This window comes from Argiope bruennichi, chromosome 5, assembly GCF_947563725.1.
Source record: "Argiope bruennichi chromosome 5, qqArgBrue1.1, whole genome shotgun sequence".
NCBI classification, from domain to species: Eukaryota; Metazoa; Arthropoda; class Arachnida; order Araneae; family Araneidae; genus Argiope; species Argiope bruennichi.
In genome coordinates this window covers 54797065-54823099 of record NC_079155.1, presented here as the reverse complement: position 1 = coordinate 54823099, position 26035 = coordinate 54797065, and the positions used below count along the sequence as shown (strand labels likewise).

The window sequence follows — 26035 nt, the reverse complement described above, 5'->3', positions numbered from 1 at the left end:
TTCCACCAAAACTTAAATAGTGGTATCTTATATCAAAATAAAACTGAGAATCCTTTTACTATTAAAATAGTAATAATCTTGACGTAATATATTCTACCAACGGAATTTTTTAAGTCACAACTTTGAAATGTCATTTTGTTAATCATGATAAAAGTGATAACTATCTGTGAAACTTGATGATAACGTTTCGAAGGCGTAACCTTCGATAACCAACATCTGATATTAAGTATAAATATGCCCTTTTGCTCGTAAATATTTTGCAAATCGCAGTACTTTAGGAGATTGTCAAAATGTCTAAAAACTGTGAATTTATATGCGTAGAGGACTTTGAGAAACATGCTCTTGCCACTCTACCGAAATATGCTGCGGATTATTACAGAAGTGGTGCTGACGAAGAACAAACATTGAAGGAAAACAGAGAAGGTTTTAAAAGGTTTGTTTTATTTTTGATATATTTGGGCTTTTCTGTACTAGAATATATAGATATTTTCTTGGCGTATTTATAAATAAGATGAAAAAATTGTGTATTTATAATTTTATATGTAATAAATCAGTATTTATTCATGTAATTTATTTACATGATAATATTCACTGGTTGGCATATTATTTGTAAATTGCGACGTAATGTCTCGCAACATTTTCGTCATCTGACAGCGGTTCAAAATTACGAGGTCCGTCCCAAAATAGCCCTAGTGTTGCTTCAAACGGGACGTTAATATAACCAAACCAAACCAAACTCGCAACATTTATGATTAGAAATCATGCAAAAAGATTCTTTAGGCAGATGGTTTGACCTTGATCTGTCAATTTTCTTCCTGAATAGTAGATGCTCAATAAAAAAGAATTTTTCAAACTTTTAATTATATTTGTAATTAAAAATTAATTGAGTATTTAAAGTTTTAGCACAATACCTTCGAATCATACTATTGTTAAAAAAACCATTTTTATACCATTTTGAAATTTAAGAAAACTTAGCCATTGATAATAAGTGATAAAAATATAATCAATAATACCATTTTAAAAATGTTTCCTAATTTTTCTCTAACTTAAAATAAAATATTTGTAAGTATATTTTATAGCGATTCTTTTCATTGCTTTATTTCCAGATTTATGCAAGGCACGCTACAATAATATGATATACACTTTTATATGTACATTATCACAGCTAAATAAGAGGGAAAAAATTAAGTTAGTTTAATGGACTGAAGCATTGCCATACTACGATATTATGTTATTATTATTATATATTTAACGATATCTTTAAACTACACGTATTTGACCTAAAGATGTTTCAAGGAACATTTCATATAGTTTGAGTTCTCAGTTTTTTTTAAAGGTATTATAATATTACTAAAATAACAAAGCATCTACCATATTTCTTCGACTGCCTTATTTTTAAATTATTTTTTCCAAAATGTAATGTGAATTGTTTGTTCAATTTTTGCTTGTAAAAATGCGCATTTGCAATGTTGAAATTCATAAGACCTTCAAAATACGCATACCTGAAATGACATTTGCATATCGTTATTTTCAATGACGCCGGAATTTATTTGATAAAATTTGACGAATCATTTTTGCCATCAATTACGGAATTTCTCTCACTAGTTTAGAAAAGTTTATTTTCTCTTCAATGAAGAGGCACAAATAAGTTAATGTTAATAAAAAAATTCAGATGGAAGTTATCTTTATTTTCCATGCTCCTTTCAAAGTCTTAAACCAGTGGCAGGGGTCACTCCAAAACTTTGTCGCACACTCTCTAATAAAGATGCTATTCCCCTCTCCCATATAATTCGGGGACCTTGAATAAGGTCGCGAATCCCCATGTATGGTATTGGCGAACAATAGTTACGAAATACAGATCTTCGGAGTCTATCTATCATTTTTACTGAAATCTAATATGCGATATTCACTGATTTATCCCTGATATTTCGCTTATTATACAAGTATCTAAAAATCGAATATGAATTTTGATGCCTTTTTTTCAAACAACTAAAACCAAAATTTGATATAAAACTAGAATTGTAGCCTAAGATCACATACCAAATTTCATTTATTTAAGTCATTGTGTTTTTGAGTGTTTCTATCAGAAAGCACAGACCGACAGACACTCAATCTTTTGACAGATGCAGTACAAAATTTGTTATGAGACAACTTACTCTTCACTAAACATTTTTTGCAATCATATTTGCTTTACACTTTGTGTAGCTCACTGGCACTCAATTAGCTAGTCAAAGGTAGTCCCATTGAATAGATTTCTTTCAGAATGAGATTAAAATTACAAATTTGATAACATTTTCAAATTTCAACAAATTTAAATATAAATTGCAAATATATCAAAGTTTATCAAAGTGTTTTTGAATTATTGTATTCACAGGCAGGTAGATGGGAGAACAGATTAAAATTTTCACACTTTTTAGATCGATCAGACGTGTCCAATTTGTGCTTCATACATATAATATTCAAAGAACAGAACAGAAAAGCCTCTTTAAAGCAATTCTTCAGGGTTACAGATTCATCTCTTTGAAAGCGAATATGATATTTTTTAACTAGCTGTAGAAATTTTAATTTGGCCTTATCGTCAGTATTGCCTTTATCTTGGCTATATTTTCATTAATGAATTTCAGATTATTTTTTAAAAAATTAGTGCTAGTTTTTCTGTAATTTATAATTTATCAAGTTATATATATATCAAGTTATTTAGGTGACCTACACTTATTCGTCTTAATTGTCTCTTGGGCAAGTTATAATTGGATATAAGATTTATGAAACAAATAACATTAAAATTTAGAAAAAAGTATGTTTGAATTTTTTTTAGTTATCTGTTAATTATTAACTATGAATTTGGAAGTCGAATAAGTATATCAAACCATTTTTTTATCCTTAGTTATTTATTACGAGTGAAAAATTAACTTTTTATGTAAATAATTCAAATATAAAAATAATATAACACATAAGATATTTTTAATTCACGTGGTGCGATACAATATTGTTTTATTTACCACTGAGGGTAACTGACTTCAATATCAGAAAAATAGAAGAATTTAAAAGTTTATTTCACAAAATATTTTTTGTATTAATGTAATTAATGAAATTCGGTTTTTTAATTAAATAAATCCGTATCAAATGGTACTGTAATGAAAATTAAGTTCTTCAATCAATATATCATAACTTGGCTTTTTTCTTGCACTCTGGTATGACAAATTTATAATGAAATAATTATAGATATATAAAGGAAAGGAGGATTCTATATTTTAAGCAAACTCATGAATTCAAAAATCAAATCACCGAATGTTAGTATTGAAAGGTTAATAAAAAATAACATTTAACTGTTTCATCGTACGAGAAAAAATTTTATACGTAGAAAAATCTGATATTCTGAGCTTGAATGATTAGAGTGCTATTAAAATGCCCCATTCAATAACAAAAAAAAATATTTAATATGAAAAAAAAATGTTTGATATTTACTTTTACAGAAATAAAAGTAAAGAACAAGTTATTGGTTTATGTAGAGTGAATTTGTCATAATAGTTACAAATCAGCTAGATTGGTTTCACTGTTCGAACTGCAGAGATTTGATAACGATTTTCAAATCAACGTTTCGAAAGGATTTGCGATGATGAGCAAATAATGCGGCAGTATTGAGATAGTGATAACAAAAAGAAGCTACTTCAGTTAAGTGTAATTTAACATTGAATAGCACTGCGACAAAAACGTTTATCTCTTTCATGAAAAGACACTTTTTGAAGAGTAATCTGTGAGTTCAATCAATTCTTTTACTCGCATTTCTTCGAATATTTAAATTTAAAATAAACGTTTTTCCGTTGTTCACATCTATGATATTTGTCTTGAAGTCAAATAAACCCACAAGGGGATAAAGTGTGCCCAATGGGGAATTAATTAGTTCAGAAAAAAAGAGCAGTGCTGAAAAAAATGGAATTTATCTGAAATGCAGTTTCAAAACACATTAAATTGCTATTTTCTGAATTGTATTTAAAAAGATATCGACTCAGCTCTTTCTGCAGTGAATGGATGAATATATATTAAACCAGTTACGTCTCAGTGAGAGCAATAGAACAATGAATCCGAAATTAAAGGCCATTAATTGCACTGGCTCCATCCGGAGTTGCGAAATTGCTAGCTCAATCAGCGCCGATATCAAGGGATAAAAGTATGTCTTTTCGTCTCTTGGTAACGATACTTTCCAATGATGTTTGGTGGCCAGTCTTATTGCTTGTCTCTCTTATTTTTTAGAGATTTCAGGTTCGAGACCCGATTTCACCGAAGAACCGTCGTGTAAGTGAATCTAGTGCGCGTTAAATCCGTCGGAGCCAAACGTCAGTGTGGAGCTGAAGTTAGGAGGGGGCCCCAGCTCAGGAGTCGTTCTCGTCATCTGATTACGAGTTCCATCCCAAAATATCCCTACAGTTGCCTTAAAACGGGACATTAATATAACTGAACTAAATTATTTGTTGTTTTATTATCTGCTTCTATTAGGATCCCGCTCCCTTTTTCATGGATTTTACGGTTCTTAGTGTGAAAAAAAATATGATTAAAATCGGAAATACAATTCAAAAAATAATTCTAGTGGCTGATGTGGTTCTGTAGACCTAAGGAATGTGTTGCCTCTAAGTTTTTGCTTACTGTTGATTTGAAATTACAGTCAGTTTATAAATTTTTAGAATAAGCAAATATTCTTTTTTTTTCAGCTTATAAATATAGTTTAGAGTAACGCATGGATCTAGCTCTAATCGAAAATTAAAAATACCAGGAAAAAAATAATCAAAAATGATATGGGTCAAAAGTCTACACCTGGCTACTGCGTATCTATCTGCTTGTGTGATGGGGATATTGAATTGGTCAAGGTCTCTGGCTTCTTTAGTCAAAGAATGAGCGCACTTATTTCCCTTCAATATTTACATATACAGATATACATTGTAATATACAGAATTTTCCCTTGCTGCGCTGCCGTGCTAGAAGAACATTTATAGAAGAGGTGATGTTAGTCTGTCCATTTCTGATAGCTTTCAAGGCGGATTTAGAATCTGAAAAGATCACCAAACTATCCATGAAATCTATAGCTTACGAATCAGTCAGGTATAAAATGAGCGCTTCTCTAATCGCTATAAATTCACTGGGAAAGTTATAGCCAATCATACTTGTATTAATTTTGTGTTTATGTCTGTTACCATCTGGAAGGAAGAAGAGAATACCAGCACCTCCTGTTTTGAAGGATTTGTCTGCGGAGCCATCGGAATAGGCGATTGCTACATTCTCCTGCAAGAGCTTTACTATCGCGTCAAGCCCATTTGTCTAAATGTCCTAGGGTTTTCTTTTTTAGATCTAGGTTGCAATATTTCCTGTAACTCTTACATTTCTGATGATAATACAATGTGCCGAATTTTATTAGCACTGCTTGTTATGAGGAAAGTATTTTATACATTTTAATTAGTGTACTTTTGTCACTATGCAATTTCTGATAATTAAAATATTAAAGATATTCATTACTGTAAGCTCTAGTGATCCTAATTAAAAATATTTTTACCTGTAGAAATGTAAAACACACACACACACACAAGTCAAATTGGTATTAGCTGAATAAATAATTTTTCGAATTGTATGTGAAAAATAATTTTTAAAGACAATTGGTAATGAATGTATACTACTAGAGGACATAAAAATTCTTAAATGAAAAAACAGTTTAAACCCATTGATGTTTATAAAAGCGTTTAAAGGTGTTTTTTTTTTTTTTTTTTTTTTTGACGCTAGTTGAAAATGTTTGGCTTTACTGTACATGAAAGAAAGAGTTTTATACTACATACCCTAAATAAAATTTTTATGTGGAAGGATTCGGGAAAATTGAGAGGATTTTTTGTCTATAATTATGGGTCTAAATTGTAAGGAAAAATAAGAAAAAAGAAGATTAACATTTCTTCAACGAATGATAGTAACTATTGCCTGTTTTATGTACTAAATGAAAAATTACTTCATTCCTTTCTAGGTTACGTTTCAGGCCAAGATTCCTCAGAGATGTTTCTACAAGGTTCTTGAAAACCTATGTCTTGGGCCATAGTATCTCCTTTCCTGTCTGCATTGCTCCCAGTGCAATGCATCGCATGGCCCATCCTGACGGGGAAGTAGCAACTGTTAAAGGTAATCAATGAGAATTTATAAAAAGATTTGTCAGTTTGAAACAGAATGCTGTTATGTTGTGAATTTAATATTTCTCTGATTAAAATCATTGAAATATTAAATCCGTCTACCAGTCATAAATCTACTATTTGAATTGAAAGAATGGAGTCGATATATTAAGCTAAAATCAAATAACAATAAAACTGCCCGAATCATTGGACTTTTTATTGACTTGCCTTCTGTCGAGATATCACTTCCTTTTCTTCCCTTCCATTCGTCACATCGTTTTCTTCTTGCAAGACGAAATTGGATTTCAGTATTTAATTGCTGGAGTTAATAGACTCCATTGATTGGTCTATTATTAATTCAACGACATTACAAATACATAATTTGATAGGGGGAACGTCTTCACCTTAATATTTTGAATTTTTACAAACTATTAATTTTATTCATTCTGTATAATTAAAGAGGCATTTGTTTATTTTTACTGCCCCCGGATTTACTTGGCGATTTTCAGAATTCACCAAGATCGCCAAGTTCCATTATGCAAAGATGCCAAAATTTCGCCAAGATAGATGCATTCGCTCATATCGCTGAAATGTCAGTCGCCAAATTAGGGAAGGTTTACATTTTTTTGGCGATTTATTGGGTGGGGGGGGGACTGTAAAAATAAAATGGCACCAACAGAAATTATATAAAGTGATTATTGTTTTTAATTTTCTAGAAATGAACTGTTTAAAAATTGTAACAAAGAAATTATATGAGTTTTTTTTTTTTTGTCACAATTTGAAATTTTTATCCTGTTTTACAATTATATTTAATTATTTGATACGCTTTTTACGTTTTAAACGCTTATACATTTCCTTGTAGAAACCTTATTTTATGAATGTACACATACCATTTATCATACACGAATGTACACATACCATTTATCATGGCGCAGCATAATCATTTCCGGCTCTTGCACCAGAAAAAATTCCCTCTTTCCATAGTAATTTTTCAGTTCTCACTTGACCATTATTATTTCCAAGTTAAGCATTCTGAAATACTTTATATATTTTGGATGCGTATGATATGAAACCATTATTATTTCCAAGTTAAGCATACGTTATACATTTTGGATGCGTATGATATGTATAAATAAGAATTTCCTATTTTTCTTTTTATTCTATTTTTAAATCCTATTGAGAACAAAAAAGGATAAAATTTGATTATTTTGCTGAAATTCAATGTTTATTAAATAACTCGTATATTGTTATTATAAAATTCTTTCATTTCCTTCATTTTTCCTCTCACAGATAAGTTATTTTAATAAAATTATAAATTCTTTAAAATGTAAAGTTTTCTTTTTGAGATAACGGAATGACAAACAACTTACTTTCCTTGACTATTGCATTAGTTCGATTAAAGCTGAAACTGCATCTATAAGGCTTATAGCGGTTGTCTCCTATATTTTACAAAGTATCTCCTTTTATTAAATATAATCAGATTATTTGTAAAGTGATTTAAAAAAAAAATTCTTTACATTATGAGAAGTGGTTCAAAATCTGCGTAATTGCATGCATGCCTTAACACGAAAATAATTCAAGAAAAATATTTGTTTATACTTGCCTAACAAACAGAACTGAATACAGTTTATTCTATAAGAATTCTGTAGAAAAGCTTTCTTGAAGAATGGATCTCATCGTAGATTACTTAAGTTAACTTCCATAGTAGACTCCTTTTAGGTTCATTATTAAAATTTATAAGTCATTTACTTAAGAAAGTCACCTTAGAACGTTATTGTAAAATCTGCATATTAACTACCGGTTAATTATATATTTAAAATATTAAGGAGTAAAAAACAACCCAATGAACCAGTCACTTAGCCCCAATCGCAGGTTTGATTTCATTCAATTTTTATTTCTTATGAAAATTCATGACCTCTAGATATGTTATTAAGGGCCGCCTGCCTTCTGAGGGCTTCTAAGAGCCTTCTGAGAGTTATCTAAAAACAAAACTTCTGTATGCATTCTTTCTTGGGAAATTCCAGGACTAACCAGGCTAGCATCAAACATTGGAACAATCTCAAAAAAAAAAGTTATTTCATACTTGTTGCCTTTAGCGACAATTGATTCAACGGGAAGATTGGTTGTGCTTACGTGTTATTTTAATAGTGTTATGTATGTTCTTTTCATTATGTATATAAACTATCCTTCAAATCTCATATCATATATCATTAAAAAACATAACTGTCTGGTTCGTCAATCTTCGAACTTAAACAGTACTAACTTCACTTTCTTATTTCTTATTAACCGTCTCGGTGACAAGCTGATGCACAAAGATTAATAGTTGCAAAAATTTTCAAATAAATATTTTATATAAGTTACTCTTGATGACTTCCTCAATAAATTATTATTAAACTTACATTTTTTGGGGGCATTTAACAAGCAATATTTTAAAAGACTTGCAACATCCTGTTCATTGTACATTTCCCTAATTTTTTTTTTGTCTGACTTATTACTATTAGCCGTCTTTGATGTCCATATTAATAAAATTAATAGAGTCATGACGATGAACTGTTTTAAATTATGACTGCATAAAAATGATGGAGAATCCTTATTGGTTAGATATGCTTGTAAAGTAGAGAAATTATTTGGTGCAGAAATTGGCAAAATCTATCCAGTTGTTGAGATTAGATTTAGTAAATTTGGTTTCAAGTACGTTTGATTTTGTAATATTTCTCAAAAAAGTAGATGAGAGAGATTGAGGAATCTTGATGACATATTTAGGCATCGTGAGCTTTCATACTAATTAACAATTGGCAAAATTGGCATTTCAGATATTTTATTTAGTGTTTGGGGTTGGTAGTGGTCTTTCCCCACATTAGACGTGCAGTGGAAAAATGTTTTAAAATTATTTCTCGAAAAGGGCTGATGGTTCAAAAAATAGCACCATTGATTTGATAAGAAATTTATATAACCCTTATATGATTATTGATTGTATTGATTTCGTATGGAAATAATAATTGACGAAATCGATACAATGTCTTTGGCTAGGGGAATTGTTCTTTGGTTTAACCAATTATTTTTAGTAATGGATGATGATGAATAGCTGGTCTCCGGGAGCCGCTAATATTAAATTTATTTTATCTACCTTTAACTGAAGCGTTCTTTTTTTATCAATTTAAAACTTCGAACTCAGTAAATTTATTTTCTAATGAAAAGAGGAGTACTAATTAGAAAAAATCTAAGCTGTAATGTAGACTAAATACAATAGCATGTAATCTGTATTATCGTCGAAATCTATTTAGTGCTATGAGTTAGGGTAAATTTTGCGTTTTGAGAAAATAATATGCCAGGTTGAGCTAACATAGAACACCCAATGAATTTGATTTTAAATTTATTTGATTGAACTGAAATTGTTGAAACAAGAAGAATATTTTGGAAATTACCCTCGAAATGACAGACGATGCGGGAAATTCTTGATTTGGCATCTTTTTTCTGTCGACTCGTAATTCTTGACCTTTGGTGATAGTGTGAGCAACAAACATGCACAAATTTATAGACGCAGTGAATCTTCTGCGAAATCCAATGGTGCATCTGCGATCCTCTGATCACAACGCTGAGACTATTAATGTAGGCCATCGTAGGTTTCCAATGCTTTTAATTTTTATTCGGGTTTTTATAAAATAAGTAAGATAACTGAAATAGGAAGTAAGATATGCCAGAAAAACTCTAAACTTTTTGAACAGCTCATTTTTACTTTTATTTATTTGCTCTTGAATAATATTCCTAATTAGAGCTCATCAGAAAGTTTTATTTATTTAAAAAATCTTGAAAAATGAACCTTATGCCGTTGCATTACTTCCATCTGAATCAGATCGAATTCATCAAATTGCAATAATTCATCCGTGAGACTAAATTCATTAAACTTGATAATTTCATTTTTCGTTTCTAAAGAAAGAGGTTGAGGCTAATATTTTGAAAAGAAAGCTCAGAATATTGATCTCACGGTAGCTTTCCAAAATGAATAAGTACAATAACTTTTTCTAATGGCTGAAAAAATATGTTGTAATCTTGACTCTCAGAACGGTGGTTATTATTTTGATCTCGTAAATTTATACTTTTTTCATGTAATTACTGATTTTAAGAAATGTCATGTGCAATTGAATCTGAGATTATTTTTAATTTCCTTTAATAATATGTGATGAATTTTTTAAAAAATATTTTTGGTCTCTGCATGAATTATAAGAAATTTCATAAACCTATTTGAAAGAAATAACGCCAATTGTGCATGATTGTCACAAGGCCTGCCGGTTGTTTAAAAGATTAAAGATTAAAAAAGTTAAAAGATTTAAAGTTTAAAAGATTAAAAAAAAAGCTTTTTCTCCTTCTTATTTTGTAACCTTTTTTACAGAGTTTTACATCATGTATACTTTCAAATTGGCAGCATATTAAATTCACATATATTTTATAGATACCCTATACCTATGAATTTCAATGTCAAATAGATGTTTGTTTATCTATTATTTAACATTTTAATACACCTAAATCAGTAGTATTTTTTCTCTGACTTATATTAAAAGTTCGTACAAGAATTTTTGTAAGGAAAAATATCATTTCAATCTCTCTTTATAAATTTATTTATGCATCTCCATTTTATAATGAGTGTCCATAGTCTCTTTGCATTCAAAACTCTTTACTTCTCTAATTTAATTTTGTTTCCTTTCTTTTTAAAATCAGCTGCTGCGGCTGAAGGAGTTCCAATGGTGCTGAGCACAGTGTCTACTACTTCATTAGAAGATGTTGCTAAAGCCGCACCAGAATCTATTCGATGGTTGCAATTGTATATATACAAAGACAGGAAAGTTTCCAGAGAGCTAATTATTCGAGCAGAAAAAGCAGGATATTTGGCTATAGTCCTTACAGTCGATGCACCTGTGTTTGGACATCGTTGGGCAGATACCAGAAATAAATTTTCCCTTCCTCCTCATTTGAAGTAAGTCTATAAGTTTATAAAAAGTATGAAGGAATTATTACAATAAGTTCTCAAAATGTGGGCTTCAAGTCCAATCAAATACTGTAGATGTAAGACAATTTGATTCACAGGAACATCTAATGTTTCTTGGTGAATTTCTAGAGCCTGTCTAATAATGCTGGTTTTTAAATTTGAATTATGTTTGACTTTATAGACGCATATTTTTCCAATATTCCCTCAATCAGAAATCGCAAGCATTCAAATCAAATGAACAGGGTGGTCAAACATTACGAAAACATCAACTAATTATGCTACTCTCACCAAAGATTTAGTGAAGAAATTGTTTAGCATTCTAAGCAGTAAGAGGTTAGGCTCCATGTTGCATAAATATAATTGAATTTAGGCATTTTCTTTCTTTTAAAGAAGGGATCAAATTATTTTCTATCATTTTGCCAGAATCTGTGCCTATTACAGTGAATTAAACCTATTGGTGTAAGATTTTCGTGGGGGGAGAGGGAAGGGACAGTAGCAGTCATATCACACCAAACTGTAACAAATGCTGAATGCAAAGGTTTTCCAAAAACAATATGCGATTTGGATGAACTCCATATCCTACAATTATGTGTGCTGACTTGCCCTGATGAAGTGAAATATGCGTTTCATCAGTCAAAAAACAATCTTTCAAAACCTGGATTTGTCATCCTTATTTTTGAAAATAATGAAGTTCGAAAAATCAATTCTTTGTTACGGATATCCAGACTGTAAGTGCTGCAAAATTTTAAGTTTATACGGATAACGTTGTACAATGTATCGCAATATATTGTGTACTATCCCCCATGGTTTGATAAGGTCCGTGCTACATTTCAGATGCTTTATGTTTCGCTAATTCACAGACCCTGTATCAATTGATTTCCTCATTTCTTCTACAACTGCCTGATTCACAGAGTTTCATCCTCTAATTCCAGGATCTTTAAGATAATGATATTCTTTCAAAGCAATGATATAACTATTATTTTTTTGGTAAAAGAATTTTACTAATAGATCGACTATCTTCGACAAAGTCACAACAACATTTTAATTACTTTTATGAGCAAAAAGCTTTTGAAATCGAAATGATAGGCATTTTGACATGATTTGTATTTTTAAATACAACAAGCAAACTACATCTCAACACTACCTATCGAAAAAAACGTGAACATTTTTTTTTAACTGTAAATTAATTTTTGCAAGCTATAAATATTATAAACACCAAGTTCCTTCAGCATACTCCAAATAGTTTTATTTTCCTAGAGTTCTTCAAACACTTACGCTCTAATTATAACCATTCTGTATTTTTGAACAATTAATATTCACTTTTTGTTGCAGATGGAATAAGCTATTTTACTCTTATTTTAAATAAAAAGCGATTCATGTGTTTGTTTTTCTATGAAAAAAATTTTCTTTGATAAATAATTGTATGATTGTTCCAAAAATCGTAATCGGAAACATACGCATGTTTAGAATGTCAGCCAGATTAGTTGATTGGAAGCGATGCAGTTTGATTTCAGTATTTGTCATTTAAAGTTCAGATTATGTATAGGAAACATGAAAAATTTACGAATACGACAATAATGCACATATCAGTCTCGTCGCAGAATCTGTATTGTTTCTAAAAATGAGTATGAAATGACAGGTATTTTCGAGAAGGTTTTTCAATCCACATGTTGTTGTTATGAAGCGATAATCCTGATTAGTAACAATTTTGAACAGACGTTGCAAAACTGGGCTTACGGACATATAATGGTACATCAATTTGACACAACCAACAAATAAAGAGTTTTCATTCTTTCCTGGCTTGTCATTTCTGCGTCTCAATATATTCTCTCTTTCATGTAGATGGCGCTTCTGATCTTGTTTTTCTTGTAATTCTGGCTTGATTTTGTGCATTATGTTTCCAGTAACCGTTTGGCTCAGTTAATTTTTGAATAATCTAGTGCACATATGTATTTTTAAGTGACTTATAATTTTATCATTCGGCAACAAATTTTTGATGTATAATTGAAATGCTTCTTACTATTTTCTAGACTTGGAAATTTTTCTGATGTTGGAATGGATAAAGTAACAGAAACAGACGGTTCTTCTGGCTTAACTAACTACGTCAGTCAATTATTTGACCCATCCATTTCATGGAAAGATATCAAATGGTTGAAAGAAATAACAACTTTACCAATTTTATTGAAAGGAATTTTAACAGGTATGTTCTGAAATATAAGTAATAATTTCAATATCTCGAGCACTGTCACATAAAGAATGTGATTCTGAATATATAATGAATTATTAGATAAAGAATTTAAATCCTTTTAAAAACAATCTTCAGTTATAATTTATTTAGCGTATATCTTTACTGGAATTTAATTGTTACTTTAGAATATTCAAAAAAATATAAATGAAAAATTTTGGAGCATCATTTATGTTTCTGGCATAATAGTTTGTTAAACAATTTCGATACTCCGAAATTCTTAATATAACAATATTCTAACCTTTATTAGTCCATCGTGTCTCCGCATGACTTGAGTGTATCTCATTAGCATTCTGTATGTAACAATTTTATATCACAAATTACATAATAGACTGTATTATGTAATCTGTGTATCTCTTTATAGTACAAGTTTCCTCCCCTTTTTTTAGTGAACGTTTCTCGCATCGAATTTGTTATCGAACAAATTATGTTATTATAAGTTGGCATACTAAAGTATTACCTTCTTATTATTATACAGAATATATTTAAAGTATCTGAGAAAGGTGTAAAGACAGAAGAGACCGAAAGAGCAGATTTTTAAATGGAAAGTGGATGCTGAAAAGGAGCATTGAAGTGTTACAGGGTAAAACTATTTACCAGTGGTTTATACCATAGCCAAAAACAGTCCGCTCGGCTGCGTCTCGCTTTTCTAAACCAGCGGGAGTGGACTCTCTAAAATTTCTGATTTTAACCACCTTCCTCTAGCATTAAATTATGGACAGTGAATAAGATAACAAATGCCATGCATAACATTAGTAACAATAGTTACGAAATATTGATATTTTGCTTGAAGTTAGCAATTTTACTGAATCTAACATGTGATACTTGATGATTGCATTGGTGATGAATCCCTGGCATTCAACAACAGCTACCTAGAAATGAATTTGTGTTTTAGGAGCGTTGTTTCTAACCAACTGAAACCAAAATCTGACATATAACTACAATTGTTATCACAATATCACATATTAAATTTCATATATTTAAGGCAATGCATTTTCGAGTTATTGTGTCTACATGTTTGTAAGAGTACAGACCGATAGAAAGTCAATCATCTGACGGGTTTTGCTCCAAATTTATCCATATTTTAGGTATTAAATGTATAAACCGAATTTTATCCATATGGCTCGTTTCATTTTGTAGTCAACTTGTTCACTTATATTCGGACCATCGGGCAGATAGACTTCCTCTGAATGGATTTCGGTCATAATTTGATAAAAAAAATCTACAAATTTGACAAAAAAAAACATATATCGAATTTCAGGAAAATAGCTCAAAGCGTTTTTGAATTATATTTTTCCCACACCGACAAAGTCAAAAATAGGCTTTTTGAACATATGGCCTGAAACGTAGAAATTCGACAAAATCTCGAGCTTGAATTTTTCGATGACTGCATTATTTTCTCTATAATTCATATACGAGAAAGTAAAAAAGTACATAGCATTTACTCAAAGAAAAATTAAATTTTTTTTTTTTAAAATCATTGATAGAAACTACGGAATCGAATAACCAGAAAAGCAAATTTCTTAATTCCCACTGTCCTCGCAGATTTCGAGCAGCATGTATCACTATATAAATGCAGAGCTCCTCGACATCTATTTGTATATGTAACTGCCAACAGATATGAAATAACTTCTCAAAGGGCGTGCAATGATTCCATTTACAATATTTACGGCTTCATTGGATAACATGGTATGAACCGATTCGCATCTTCAATCTGCAGATTAGTCAAGCATGGACATTTTTTCGGGGGGGGGCACATTAAGAGCATGATCTGATTACTGTGTTAATAAAGATATAATGGTCATACCGTCAATAGCTGATGGCAATATGCGTAGCATGTCTAACATTTTTATTAATATACATCAACCGCTGCACTATCTTATGAATCATTAATGTTCATCTCTCTTTTGAACGTCTGTTTATTAACCGTTTCCATCTACTTTTTTTAAATAGCTTTTTTATGGGTTGCCAATTACAAGCGTCTTCTCCCCCATAACTTTCCATTGTAAAACTGCTTATTTCGGGTCCTTATACTCGCTTTTCTATTTCTGCCAGGTATTTTGAACACACCGTATAGCTTCTCAATACGTTTATATCTGTGTAACATCAATAATATGAATCTGTGGTAGTTTCTATAATAAGCACAGCTGTTTACATTTAAATCACTGAATGTTAAGAATTTTTTGAATAATATTTCAGAAAAGTATTTATAACAAATCTGAGCATACAAATAATCTACAAGGCGGTTATAATTAAAGTGACTTGATTCAAGCTTTAGTAGAAATCTTTTTGGTGAAATTTGGTATTTACGTTATTTTGATCGTGGAAAAAAGAAATCTGCAATAAAAATTAATAATTCAAATTCTGACTACGGATGAAAAAATGCCAAATAAAAAATTATAGTACAAATTTGAAATAGAGGTCTTTATTTAATAGCATCATTTGTTCAATGTCCGTTCCATTTCGGTCAATCACGTATTCAAAGCTTGTTTTAGCATGCTCAATAGCAGTGCGAAATATTCTTGAGGAATTACAACGGCATGACATATTGTTCTAGCTTTCAATTCAAGCATTTTTCCATAGATACAATCTTTCAAGAATCTCCATGCCAAAACTCACAGAGATTCAAATCTGGAGAACAAAAAAGTATGCCAATCAAAAAATGACTGAAAAACCTGACAGTTCCTTTCGCTTATTAGGCAATGTGGGGTATTGCACCACCTTTTATGGATATAGAAGTCCATAAACATTCAATTCTTGTAAGAAAAATTGTATTAGATCTAATGTAATCAGAATGCTCTTGTACAACTTTAAGACATATAGTACTCTATATGCAAAAGTTCTGAGTATCCATTCTTTCATTTAGAATAAAATGTCCTTCGTCTGACCACAATGTGTTCTAAGGTCATACGTTGTAGTGACCATTCCGGCGCGAAATTGGTAAGCACTATCATTGTGCTGCTCTGGGTCTTGAAGATGCAGTTTTTGCACCATGTAAACCATGTATGGATATCAGTTTAAAATAAATAGTGTTGACCAAGGAAAAACAAATCATATAAAATCGTTAGAGCATTTGTCAAAGAATATTGGAAACCAGATGCTTTTTCAATCGCAGCAATAGAGAATTATTCTACACATTCATTTGAAATTCATTTCTAGTCTTTTCTGGCAGCACACCCAATTTCTTAGCCTCTACATATTTAGTAATCGTCTTCTTCCATCAATTCACCGACAAAAGCTCTTTTCGCAAGCCTTATTCACGCGTCGATATTCACACAGTGTTAGCTAAATCACTATTGCAGTTCTGAAAGAAAAACTTCACCAACAAATCTTGATCTTTTTTCCTTAACGGCATGGTGAAAAAGGCATGGAAGAAGATTTTAAGGTATTTATTACTGGCATTTTTAAATGTTCACAATTTACATAACAGATTTTTAGCATTACATGGAAACTACAAAAAGTTACTCCATCCCATCTGAAGGCATTCGATAAATCTGAAAGCCCAGAACACCTTGACAGCATTGGCGGGAACAATGATTGAGTTGTAAGTTATCATCGGCCACGGTACAACCCCTCCCGTAAGTGACATGTCCTATGATGGGTAGGAGGTAGAAAACTTCACATCATTTCAGTACTCAACAGAATAGCGAGAACCAATGCTTGAAGCTTCATAACCCCATTTTCGAGGCGCCCCCGGTAGGGTTGGCAATCCGGTGGATGCTATGCACCGGAGTTCCGCTATTGAGGGGGCCCTTAACATGATCAAGAACTAAAATAGTGTTCTAAACAATGAACATTTCACCTGAAAAATTCGAAATTTAAAAATGTGCATCATCTAGCCCAAAGATCAGAAGAACAAATTATTCCTGCATTAGGAAATGATACCCAAACAAAATTAAAGATGATATAAAAGTCGCCACGTACTACAGTATCCAAATGGATTGTTCTCCTGATCTTTCCCATAAAGAGCAAACTTCAGGTGTGTGAATTATTTCTCGGTATGTAATTTTGAGGAGAAAAGTGAGTTATTTAGAGGGTTTAGTGAAATAACTAATGTGATGGAGAATGACTAGTAAAAACTATTGAAAATATTAAGTGAATTTGATTTATATATTATCAATTGTCGAGGACAGAATTACAACTGTGGCAAGAGAAATAGAAAAGTATACTATCTAGAATAATTGCTCTAAGCCCTCATGCAATTTATATGCCTTGCTTATCACACTCTATTAATTAGCGACGCCTCTACCAGCAGCATATATTGTTAAAAAAATGGGGGAGGGGAGGTTGCAACTTTTATATTGCTTATTTTCTGCAACTACAAAAAAGATGGGAAATTCTACAAAAGCATTTAAATGTTACTCTTAAACCATTATGTGATACTCTTTGGGAAGCCAAAACAGATTCGGTTAAGGCAATATACATAGTTTGAACAAATTTGTAATTCCCCAGATGAATTTATTGACGCAAATAATGATAATATAGCAATAACCAGAACTAAAAGTCTATTGGATTCAATACAAGAAATGCTATTTATTTTATGTTTAATAGTATGGTTTGCAAAATTGTCCAGAATTAACACTATCAATAAACTGTTTCAAGCAAAAAAATTGTTCTTGACTCGGCTTTTAATTTAATCAATAAAATTTAAACAGAAATTAAAAATTTGAGAACAAAATTTAACACGTTTTCAGAAGAAGTAAAAGTGATACTATGTAATTTGAATATTTCCGAACATTTTCCTAAAAAAAAAATTCGAAAAGATGTATACAAAATAAAATATAAAAGATGTATTCGATTTATATCACTCACAAGATATAATGCAATACACTCTAAACAATAATTATAATGAGTTATTTCTAAATGCATTAACTGTGTTAAAACGTTTCTTTAAAATGCCACTTACAATAACTAATGCTGAGCGCTTTTTCAGCAAATTAAAATGAATAAAGAATTGTCTTTGGTCGAGCAAGTGTGCATAAAGCTTAAATACATTTGCTATACTAAGCTTTGAAAAAGAAACTACAAAAAATTGTAATTTTTCTGAAGTAATTAATAACAAAACAAAATCGCACATTAAATAAACATGCAATAGTTTCATATGTTCATGCTTGTATTTTTTTTTTTTTTTACTTTAAAAAAGTTAGGGCCCCAATGCTTATAGAGAACCTAGTGCGCTTTATAGAGTAGGTCGGCTCTGGCCCCTGGGGAAATTACATTACATGAAAAACGCCATCAAGTGATCAAAGTTTTAAACTATTATTATTTTTCAGTTGTCTTTTCCCTACGTGCCATGTAATGTCTAAACCAATTTCAATGGAGTGCGTTAAGCAAAACGGGCACTACATAGGTTAAGTAGGGTCACTTTCATTGTAACCACCCTATAAGTAAGCAGAAAAAGACTATATCTGCATCTGTCAGAAAAACATTCCAAAATCTATAGGTACAGAATAATTCAAATTTCTGGCATTCAGTTTTGCTTTTCATTCATATTTTTGTTTTCATCAGTTTGTGTGGCAAGTTCGCTATTACTCCCTACAGTCTTAGGAATGCAATTTTTATCTGGACATATTTCTTACGAAGACATGAACAGATGGCATTAAGATGCATTTTACGGGTCTTATCTACTCTGGCGCTGCTTCTTTATTGGTGAAGTATTCGTCTTCTAAACATAACAGATCGAAATATTCTGCCTTTGAATTTCTAGTTTTCCTATTCGATATAACGAGATTTGTGTTTAAATCCTAAATAAAGTGTAGCTATGGTATAATAATTCCTATTTGGAGATATTTGCAGATAAAATTAAGGAACAGAATGATTTCTACATAGGCCGTAGAAGACATAAGGAGTTGAACCACACAAAAACCAATTCTAGAAATTTCCCTACTTAGCATATTGTGTACAGATAAGATCAACGTACTGAAAATGTTGCAAATGGGTCAGAAAACCTTAATTATGATTCTTAGATATACATAGATACATTACTCATAGATAGATAGATTAGATACATTACTCATAGATACATTATTTATTCATAGATACATTCATACTTTCTGTAACTTACCGTTTATTATCTGTGATTGCATTCTTTAAGCGTGGCATTTACAATTACTCCACACCCCGGCAATGAAATGTTATCACTCCAGAATCAACCTTCAATGCAAAAAAGGAAAAAGAAAGAAGAAAAGAAAACGATAAGAGCTGACATAGAATTGAACGGAAAATATTGTATTCAGTTCTCTGGTAAATGAATGCAGGCGAAGATGAAAAGGCTTGGGGGTGCATTATAGGAGGCGGGTACTTGTGGTACATTCTTGCAAGATTTTCACCGAAGGATTTGGCGGGAATTGTCACGGAGTGGTCGTGAATGAAGCGGCCAAAATGGATGGGGGGGGAGAAAAATATTTTATAAAGTACCACATTCCATTGGGGTAGGGTTAAGTGATGGTGGATGATCGACTTTAAATTCAAGATAAATTAAAAGAATTGATCTTGGGTAAAACTGTCCTATTACTATCGTCGAATATTTTTATTACGTGTCTTACTTATTTTTTTCTTATAACAGCCGAAGATGCAAAAATGGCCGTCGAACATGGAGTGGCTGGCATTATCGTATCCAATCATGGTGCAAGGCAGCTCGATGGAGTTCCTGCTACGGTAAGGGTTTTAACAAGTTAATTTCAAAATATCAGAAAAATTATTTTCTTGTAATAATCTTATAAATTCTCACATTTTCGTTGTCAATAGATAGAAGTCTTGCCTGAAATCGTGCGAGCTGTGGCTGGACGCTGCGAAGTCTACTTGGATGGTGGAGTTCGTACTGGCACAGATGTACTCAAGTCTTTAGCTTTAGGAGCAAAAGCTGTATTTATTGGAAGGCCAGTATTGTGGGGTTTGGCATATGACGTAAGTTGCATTATTCATCAGCATTTCAAGTCTAAAAATTTAGTTACTAAATCTGAAGTATTGCAGTAATTAAACAGGAAAGTATAGAAGTACAGAAGATTTTTTGTAATGTTGTGTTGAAAGAAACAATAATGAATAAATGAAAGTACGTCATTAACTAGATTTGTATCTTCAGCTGCTGTATCCTGATTTTTTTTATAGAAAACGCATCTTTCTTTTAATTATTTTTGTAGGCTTGTTTTAGCCTTTATCTGCCTTTTATACTAAATATGTCTACAATTATTTTATCAATGACATAATTTTATAGTTGTAGGATTGGCAAACTACCGATATCAAATTCTTAGGGAATTTCTACCTGTGATGTTGCAATTACATAGATCAATAGACTATTATTTTACCCTCTAGATATGAAAAATAAATGAAAATATTAATAATGCACGTGCTGTGCCAGATTATATATAAAAAAGGGATTTTATAAAAAAAACATCAATTTCAAAATTTAAACTAAATATATTCTTTTTGAAGATTTTAAGTGGCGAAAGAGGATACTTTTATTTTTCGACATACTTTTGCTACAATAAAAACTCAAAGTAAAGAATTTAAAATTACTTCTAAAATGATGTCAAAGCGTGAATTACTGAATATAAAATATACAGTCCAATAAAAATATAATTGAATATACAGAATGTAATTGAATTATTTCATTATATTTTCTGATTATAAAGCATTTTCTGAAGGCCTCACTCTATTTGCCGGAATTCCCGCATTGACTAGCTCTGGATTCTATATTTGAAGAAAATTTATATGTCTGAAGTTGCAGTATGTGATGGTCAAAAATGCAGCGTGATTTTGCTGAATATGCGACAAAAACACGCTGATCACAATTTATTAATATCGGAATCATTTGACTATAGGAAATTGTATTACGTGAAATACAATCATTTCCATTTACTATAAATGTCGATTCCACTAACATCTTCTTCCAACAAAAATTGAATTACTGTATTCTGAGCCTGTTTGGAAAAATCTATGGAACGACGTTACCTGTTTTGACAGCTCCCTTCATTCAAAGAATCACAGCCACTAATCTTTTTAAATTGGTTTCTCCTGGTGAACGCAAGAGGTGCAGAAATATCTCAAAGTTCTAACACGTGACATAATGAAAGTATATAACCGCAGTCCGACTTTTATCTGGGTGTGCATCATATAAATAAAACATTAAAGAAATTCGCATGCAAACCTAACTTACTCATCTTGCTTCTTCTTTTTGAGAACCATCTCTTGGTTTTCAATTTCTCTTATACGAAATATTGAGAAAATATTGTAATCCTCAAAAACTGGAGATTTTGATGGATCTTCATATTTTAGACCTCTCTGAGTTCGAAAAACACATTTTTGGAAAATGTCTGCCTGTCTATGACATGTCTAAAGATAACTAAAAAAAATGCTTTAAGCTAGAACGAATAAAGTTTCATTTCTATCAAATTTTGAGCAAGATTTGTTCTGAAGAAATCAATCCATCTCTCCAGCTGTTCGAATTTAAGTTAACAAGATAGTTATAAAAAGAAAAGAACTAGATGGATAAAATTTGGCTCACAGATTTAACTTCTATAGAGCGGATACCTATCAAATTTCGTGCTGAATCCAATAAGAGGTTGACCATCTGTCGGTCTATACTTTCAGGAACATATAAACTCGATAACTCAAAAACGCAGTAACTAAATATATGAATTTGTCATGTGATTTTGGGACTACAAGTGCAGTTTTGCATCAATTTTTTTTTTCAATCGTTTAAGAAAAACGCATCTAAAACACAAATTTGATTTTTGGGTACTTTTAGCGCACGCCAGGGATTAATCGCCAAATAACTCGCCAAGGATGGCACGATGGATTCAGTAAAAATAAAATAAACATGAAACATAGTATTTCCTAGAAATATAAGTGTAAGAAAAAGGTTTTATGTGCGTTTCTTAAATATGATTCCTTAAAATCAAAGATTGCATAATACTTAAATTTCATAATATTTTAAGAAATGTATTTATTGACTGAAACAAAATAAAACATTATTATATACGTCATTTAAATCCTTTTGAAATTAAATTTAAAAACTGAATTTTATGATGAACCAGATAAATTTTTTGGAATAATTTTTTTGAGATATTGCATAAATTATAAAAAAATCTCTCTACAGCACATGCAACTTCAAAACTGATTATGTTTTCTGCACTCAGATTTTTTAAAAAAATATTTGATTTCAGCAAATAAAGTTTTATATTAACTGAAGTTTATTCACTTCCGCTTCAATCTTTTAATTTTATGGGGTCTGACAAAAAATTAGAGATATACATAATACAATGAACAGAGCAGTGCAAAGCATCTATAGTTATGTAAATTATATGATTATCAAAAATTGAAATTTAAAGATATTTTACTGGAGATGCTATTAAGAGATGAAGTTACTCAAAACAATGATTTCAAAATTTTAGCGATCATTAAGCGCTGAACCAACTGGTAGCTAAAAGCGGCAAGTATAATAATAAAATTAATAATAATTCAGGCGTTCTAATATATTTGAACTATCCTTATTTCAAAATTATTACAATCATTTCTTTGCTTTTTTTTTTCTTTGAGAATGTAGGATAGAGTATGTGGCGAAGAAATTAGAAATATCCACATTGCATCTATCTTAATACAACATTTGAAAAATCCTTCTTGCTTTTGAAAAGAATATTGGGTGGCTAATTAAAATTCTTAAAAACACCGTAATAAAACTAATTTGTTTATATTGTTAAAAGCAGTTGATTTTAAAAACATAATTTTGTTTATTAATAGGGGGAAGCAGGAGTGAGAAAAGTTCTACAAATTTTAAGAAAAGAATTTGATACAGCTATGGCTTTAAGTGGTAAGTATGAGAAACTTGTAACGAAACGATCCATATATAAAAAAATATGCAAATATTTTTTCCATACTTTTTTTATGGTTTATACAAAAATATAGAAAGTATTATTAAGATCATAAAAAGACTTAAGTGAAATATCCGTAAATTATCAGCATCTTCGGCACTTTCTTGCAACTTTAAAAGAACAATGAAACATGCAAATTTTAGATGCGAATGAATAAATAAATTTTATAGTGAATAAAAGAAATCTAATACATGGAATGAATGCTACAATTTGTAAAAAATATGTGTGGCATTTTTTAGAAGAAAACATTTTTTCATAGAGAAACCTTCGATTTCTATAACATCTGAAAGAGCATAAATTAGAAGCTGGAGGGGAAAATAAGTTTGAAGGGGCATCATCGCAACGCCTATCTCATCTAAAGGTATGCCCCAAGTGACAATAATGATTCACTAGTTTATAGCTTTTCAATTTATTTTCATCACATTATTTCAAAATGAATAAATCAAATCAAATTCAAATCTTTCCGTGATATATTTTGAATTAAAATCATCAATGAACTAAAACTGTTATTTACAGTATTTGAATTTCAATCCATGATACTCATGCTTTCTAACAATAATTACTGTAAAATAACTTTTTTTTAAAGCACATATTGAAAAAATCTTTAAGAAACAAACGATAAAATATTTAATTTTTTAATGAATCGCCAACCCTGTTTTTTTAGTTTTGCCTAAATAAATTCAGAACAATGTCACATTCTATTAAGGGCAGTTAAATGAAAATAAGACAGACTATACAACAAGCATGCACGGTAGTTGGTAACATAGGTAGGATTTTGTATATAAGTGATCTATCTCTATTAGGAATCTGAAAGGAACAGTGCGAATGTTCAATGATGTGTTGTTTGTCCGTTAGGCGTGCTCGAAATAAGGTTCAGCGAGTCGAGTGTTAGTTTGACATCACAGTTAAGCGGGAAAGAGGATCAGCGCGCTGACTGAAGAATATCGTTTCCTGACCCGTATTGTCGAGAGGCATGGAGCCATCATTTTGAGCTGAAGAGTAGCGTCAAAGCCAACAATGGAAGCACATGGAATCACTCCCACCTAGCTAGCTCCGGGGAAGTCATAATGATCTTTTCCATTGTGTGCAATGGACCGCTGTTACCTGATCTTCTAGAACACAGCACCATAATTAACACACAACGGCTTGTGAAAACTTTGCAAAAATTACAGATCGCCATCAAATACAAATGCCAATAAATTTTGATTGGTGGCATTAATCTGTTACAGGATAATACCCACCTACAAGTTGCCAAGGATGTTAAGACTACACTGCAGAAGTTTCGCTGAGAAGCTTTACACGTGCTCCATACAATCCAAATCTCTTCCAATGTAATTTCCATATTTTTTAGAGCCCCAAAGAAATAGATCCGTGAACGTTTATTCGCTTCGAATAGAGAGGTACACCATTGGTACAATCATGCTTCCATATGCAACTGCAAACATTTTCCCATGAAGGCATTAAACTTCTTGTTCTCACAGTGGGATAAAATCGTATTAACAGTTATGTAGATTACTTTTAAGATAGTTGATAGTTTACTTCCATTTTTTCTCGTCTGTCTCATTTTTATTTGACTGCCTCTCAGAAAGCGTTAAGATGACTAAAGGTTTTTAATCATTTAAAAAAAAAGATTTTTGCATTTAGAACAGATTTAATTTGGTGGTGCGCGGAATAGTATGTAAAGTTTTTATTGATGAATAAAGATTTATTAACATGAATAAATTTAAATAAAAGTTTTATTAACGAATTAATTCTTCTTCATATGTTAGACAGAACGGCTATATGACGAGTCTTGGCCATCAATTATACCCAGGGGGGTAATTTAATTCTCAAACTTTCCTTTGAATATTCTCTACAGAACACAAAACTAGTAAATTATTCTAAAAATTACTTATTCAAATGCAAAAAAGACTTCTAGATTTTCAGTAAATGCAGCATTTTGCTTTCATTTCATATATATCTTTAAATTGCTGAAAAACATAAATTATGTCTATAATTTTTATTTACAGGTTGCACTAATCTTCACGATGTGAAACCATCTTTGGTAGTAAGACAAGAATCTTTTTCAAAATTATAAGGGCTGAATTCAGATAAAAAGTGGAGAAAAACAATCAATATAATTCTTACATTTGTAGTACATCTTTTATTTTTTATATCAAGGAACTGAAGAATTTTACAAGTTTTATCATTCAGAATGACAGAATTTAGAGCAAAAGGAATTGCTGCAACTTTAACATTTAAAATTCAATACATATTATTGTATGATCAATTTCATTTTTATTTATTTTTTATTTACAATTCTGAAAAGAATGTTTAAATTTAACTTCAATGTGGAAATCGATTCACTGAACTTATATATAAATAAATTTTATATTTCCTATAGCAGCATACAAATTAATACTGGCCAAAGAAATATACATTTCATCATCATAAAATTCAAAGGAAAAATATCCTCTATGGAATTAGTTTGATGCTAATTGGATAATTTATGTTCCAATTTTTTATATCTATTCAATTTTAAAATTTTCAATAAGTTATAGAAATATTTGGCAGAACAAAATGTCAAGTTTGCTCTTCTATAAAGGTAGCAAAATAAGTATTTTGTATTAAATAACACCAAAAAAAAAACACCTCTCCTAACATAAAGATGCTGAGGGAATCTGTGATCTTATGTTGCATTAAAGGTCATACTTTTAGTGCTAATCTAAATAAAAAGCAATTAAGATGTTCTCCATTGCTCATAAGGTAAGAAATAGCAATACATATGCAGCAGAGGATAATAAATAATTTTGAAAATAAT

General features: G+C 30.8%; 1 protein-coding gene across 1 annotated transcript; it reads left to right on the top strand.

The window, feature by feature from the left end:
* LOC129968787 (2-Hydroxyacid oxidase 1-like) lies at positions 1-25617 on the top strand. Its single transcript, XM_056083035.1, has 8 exons — positions 1-433; positions 5999-6150; positions 10854-11109; positions 13152-13321; positions 19932-20023; positions 20114-20272; positions 23105-23174; positions 25245-25617. The coding sequence occupies exons 1-8, from the start codon at positions 291-293 to the stop codon at positions 25310-25312; spliced, it is 1110 nt and encodes a 369-aa protein (XP_055939010.1). The 5' UTR covers positions 1-290; the 3' UTR covers positions 25313-25617.
* The last annotated feature ends 418 nt before the right edge of the window (positions 25618-26035 follow it).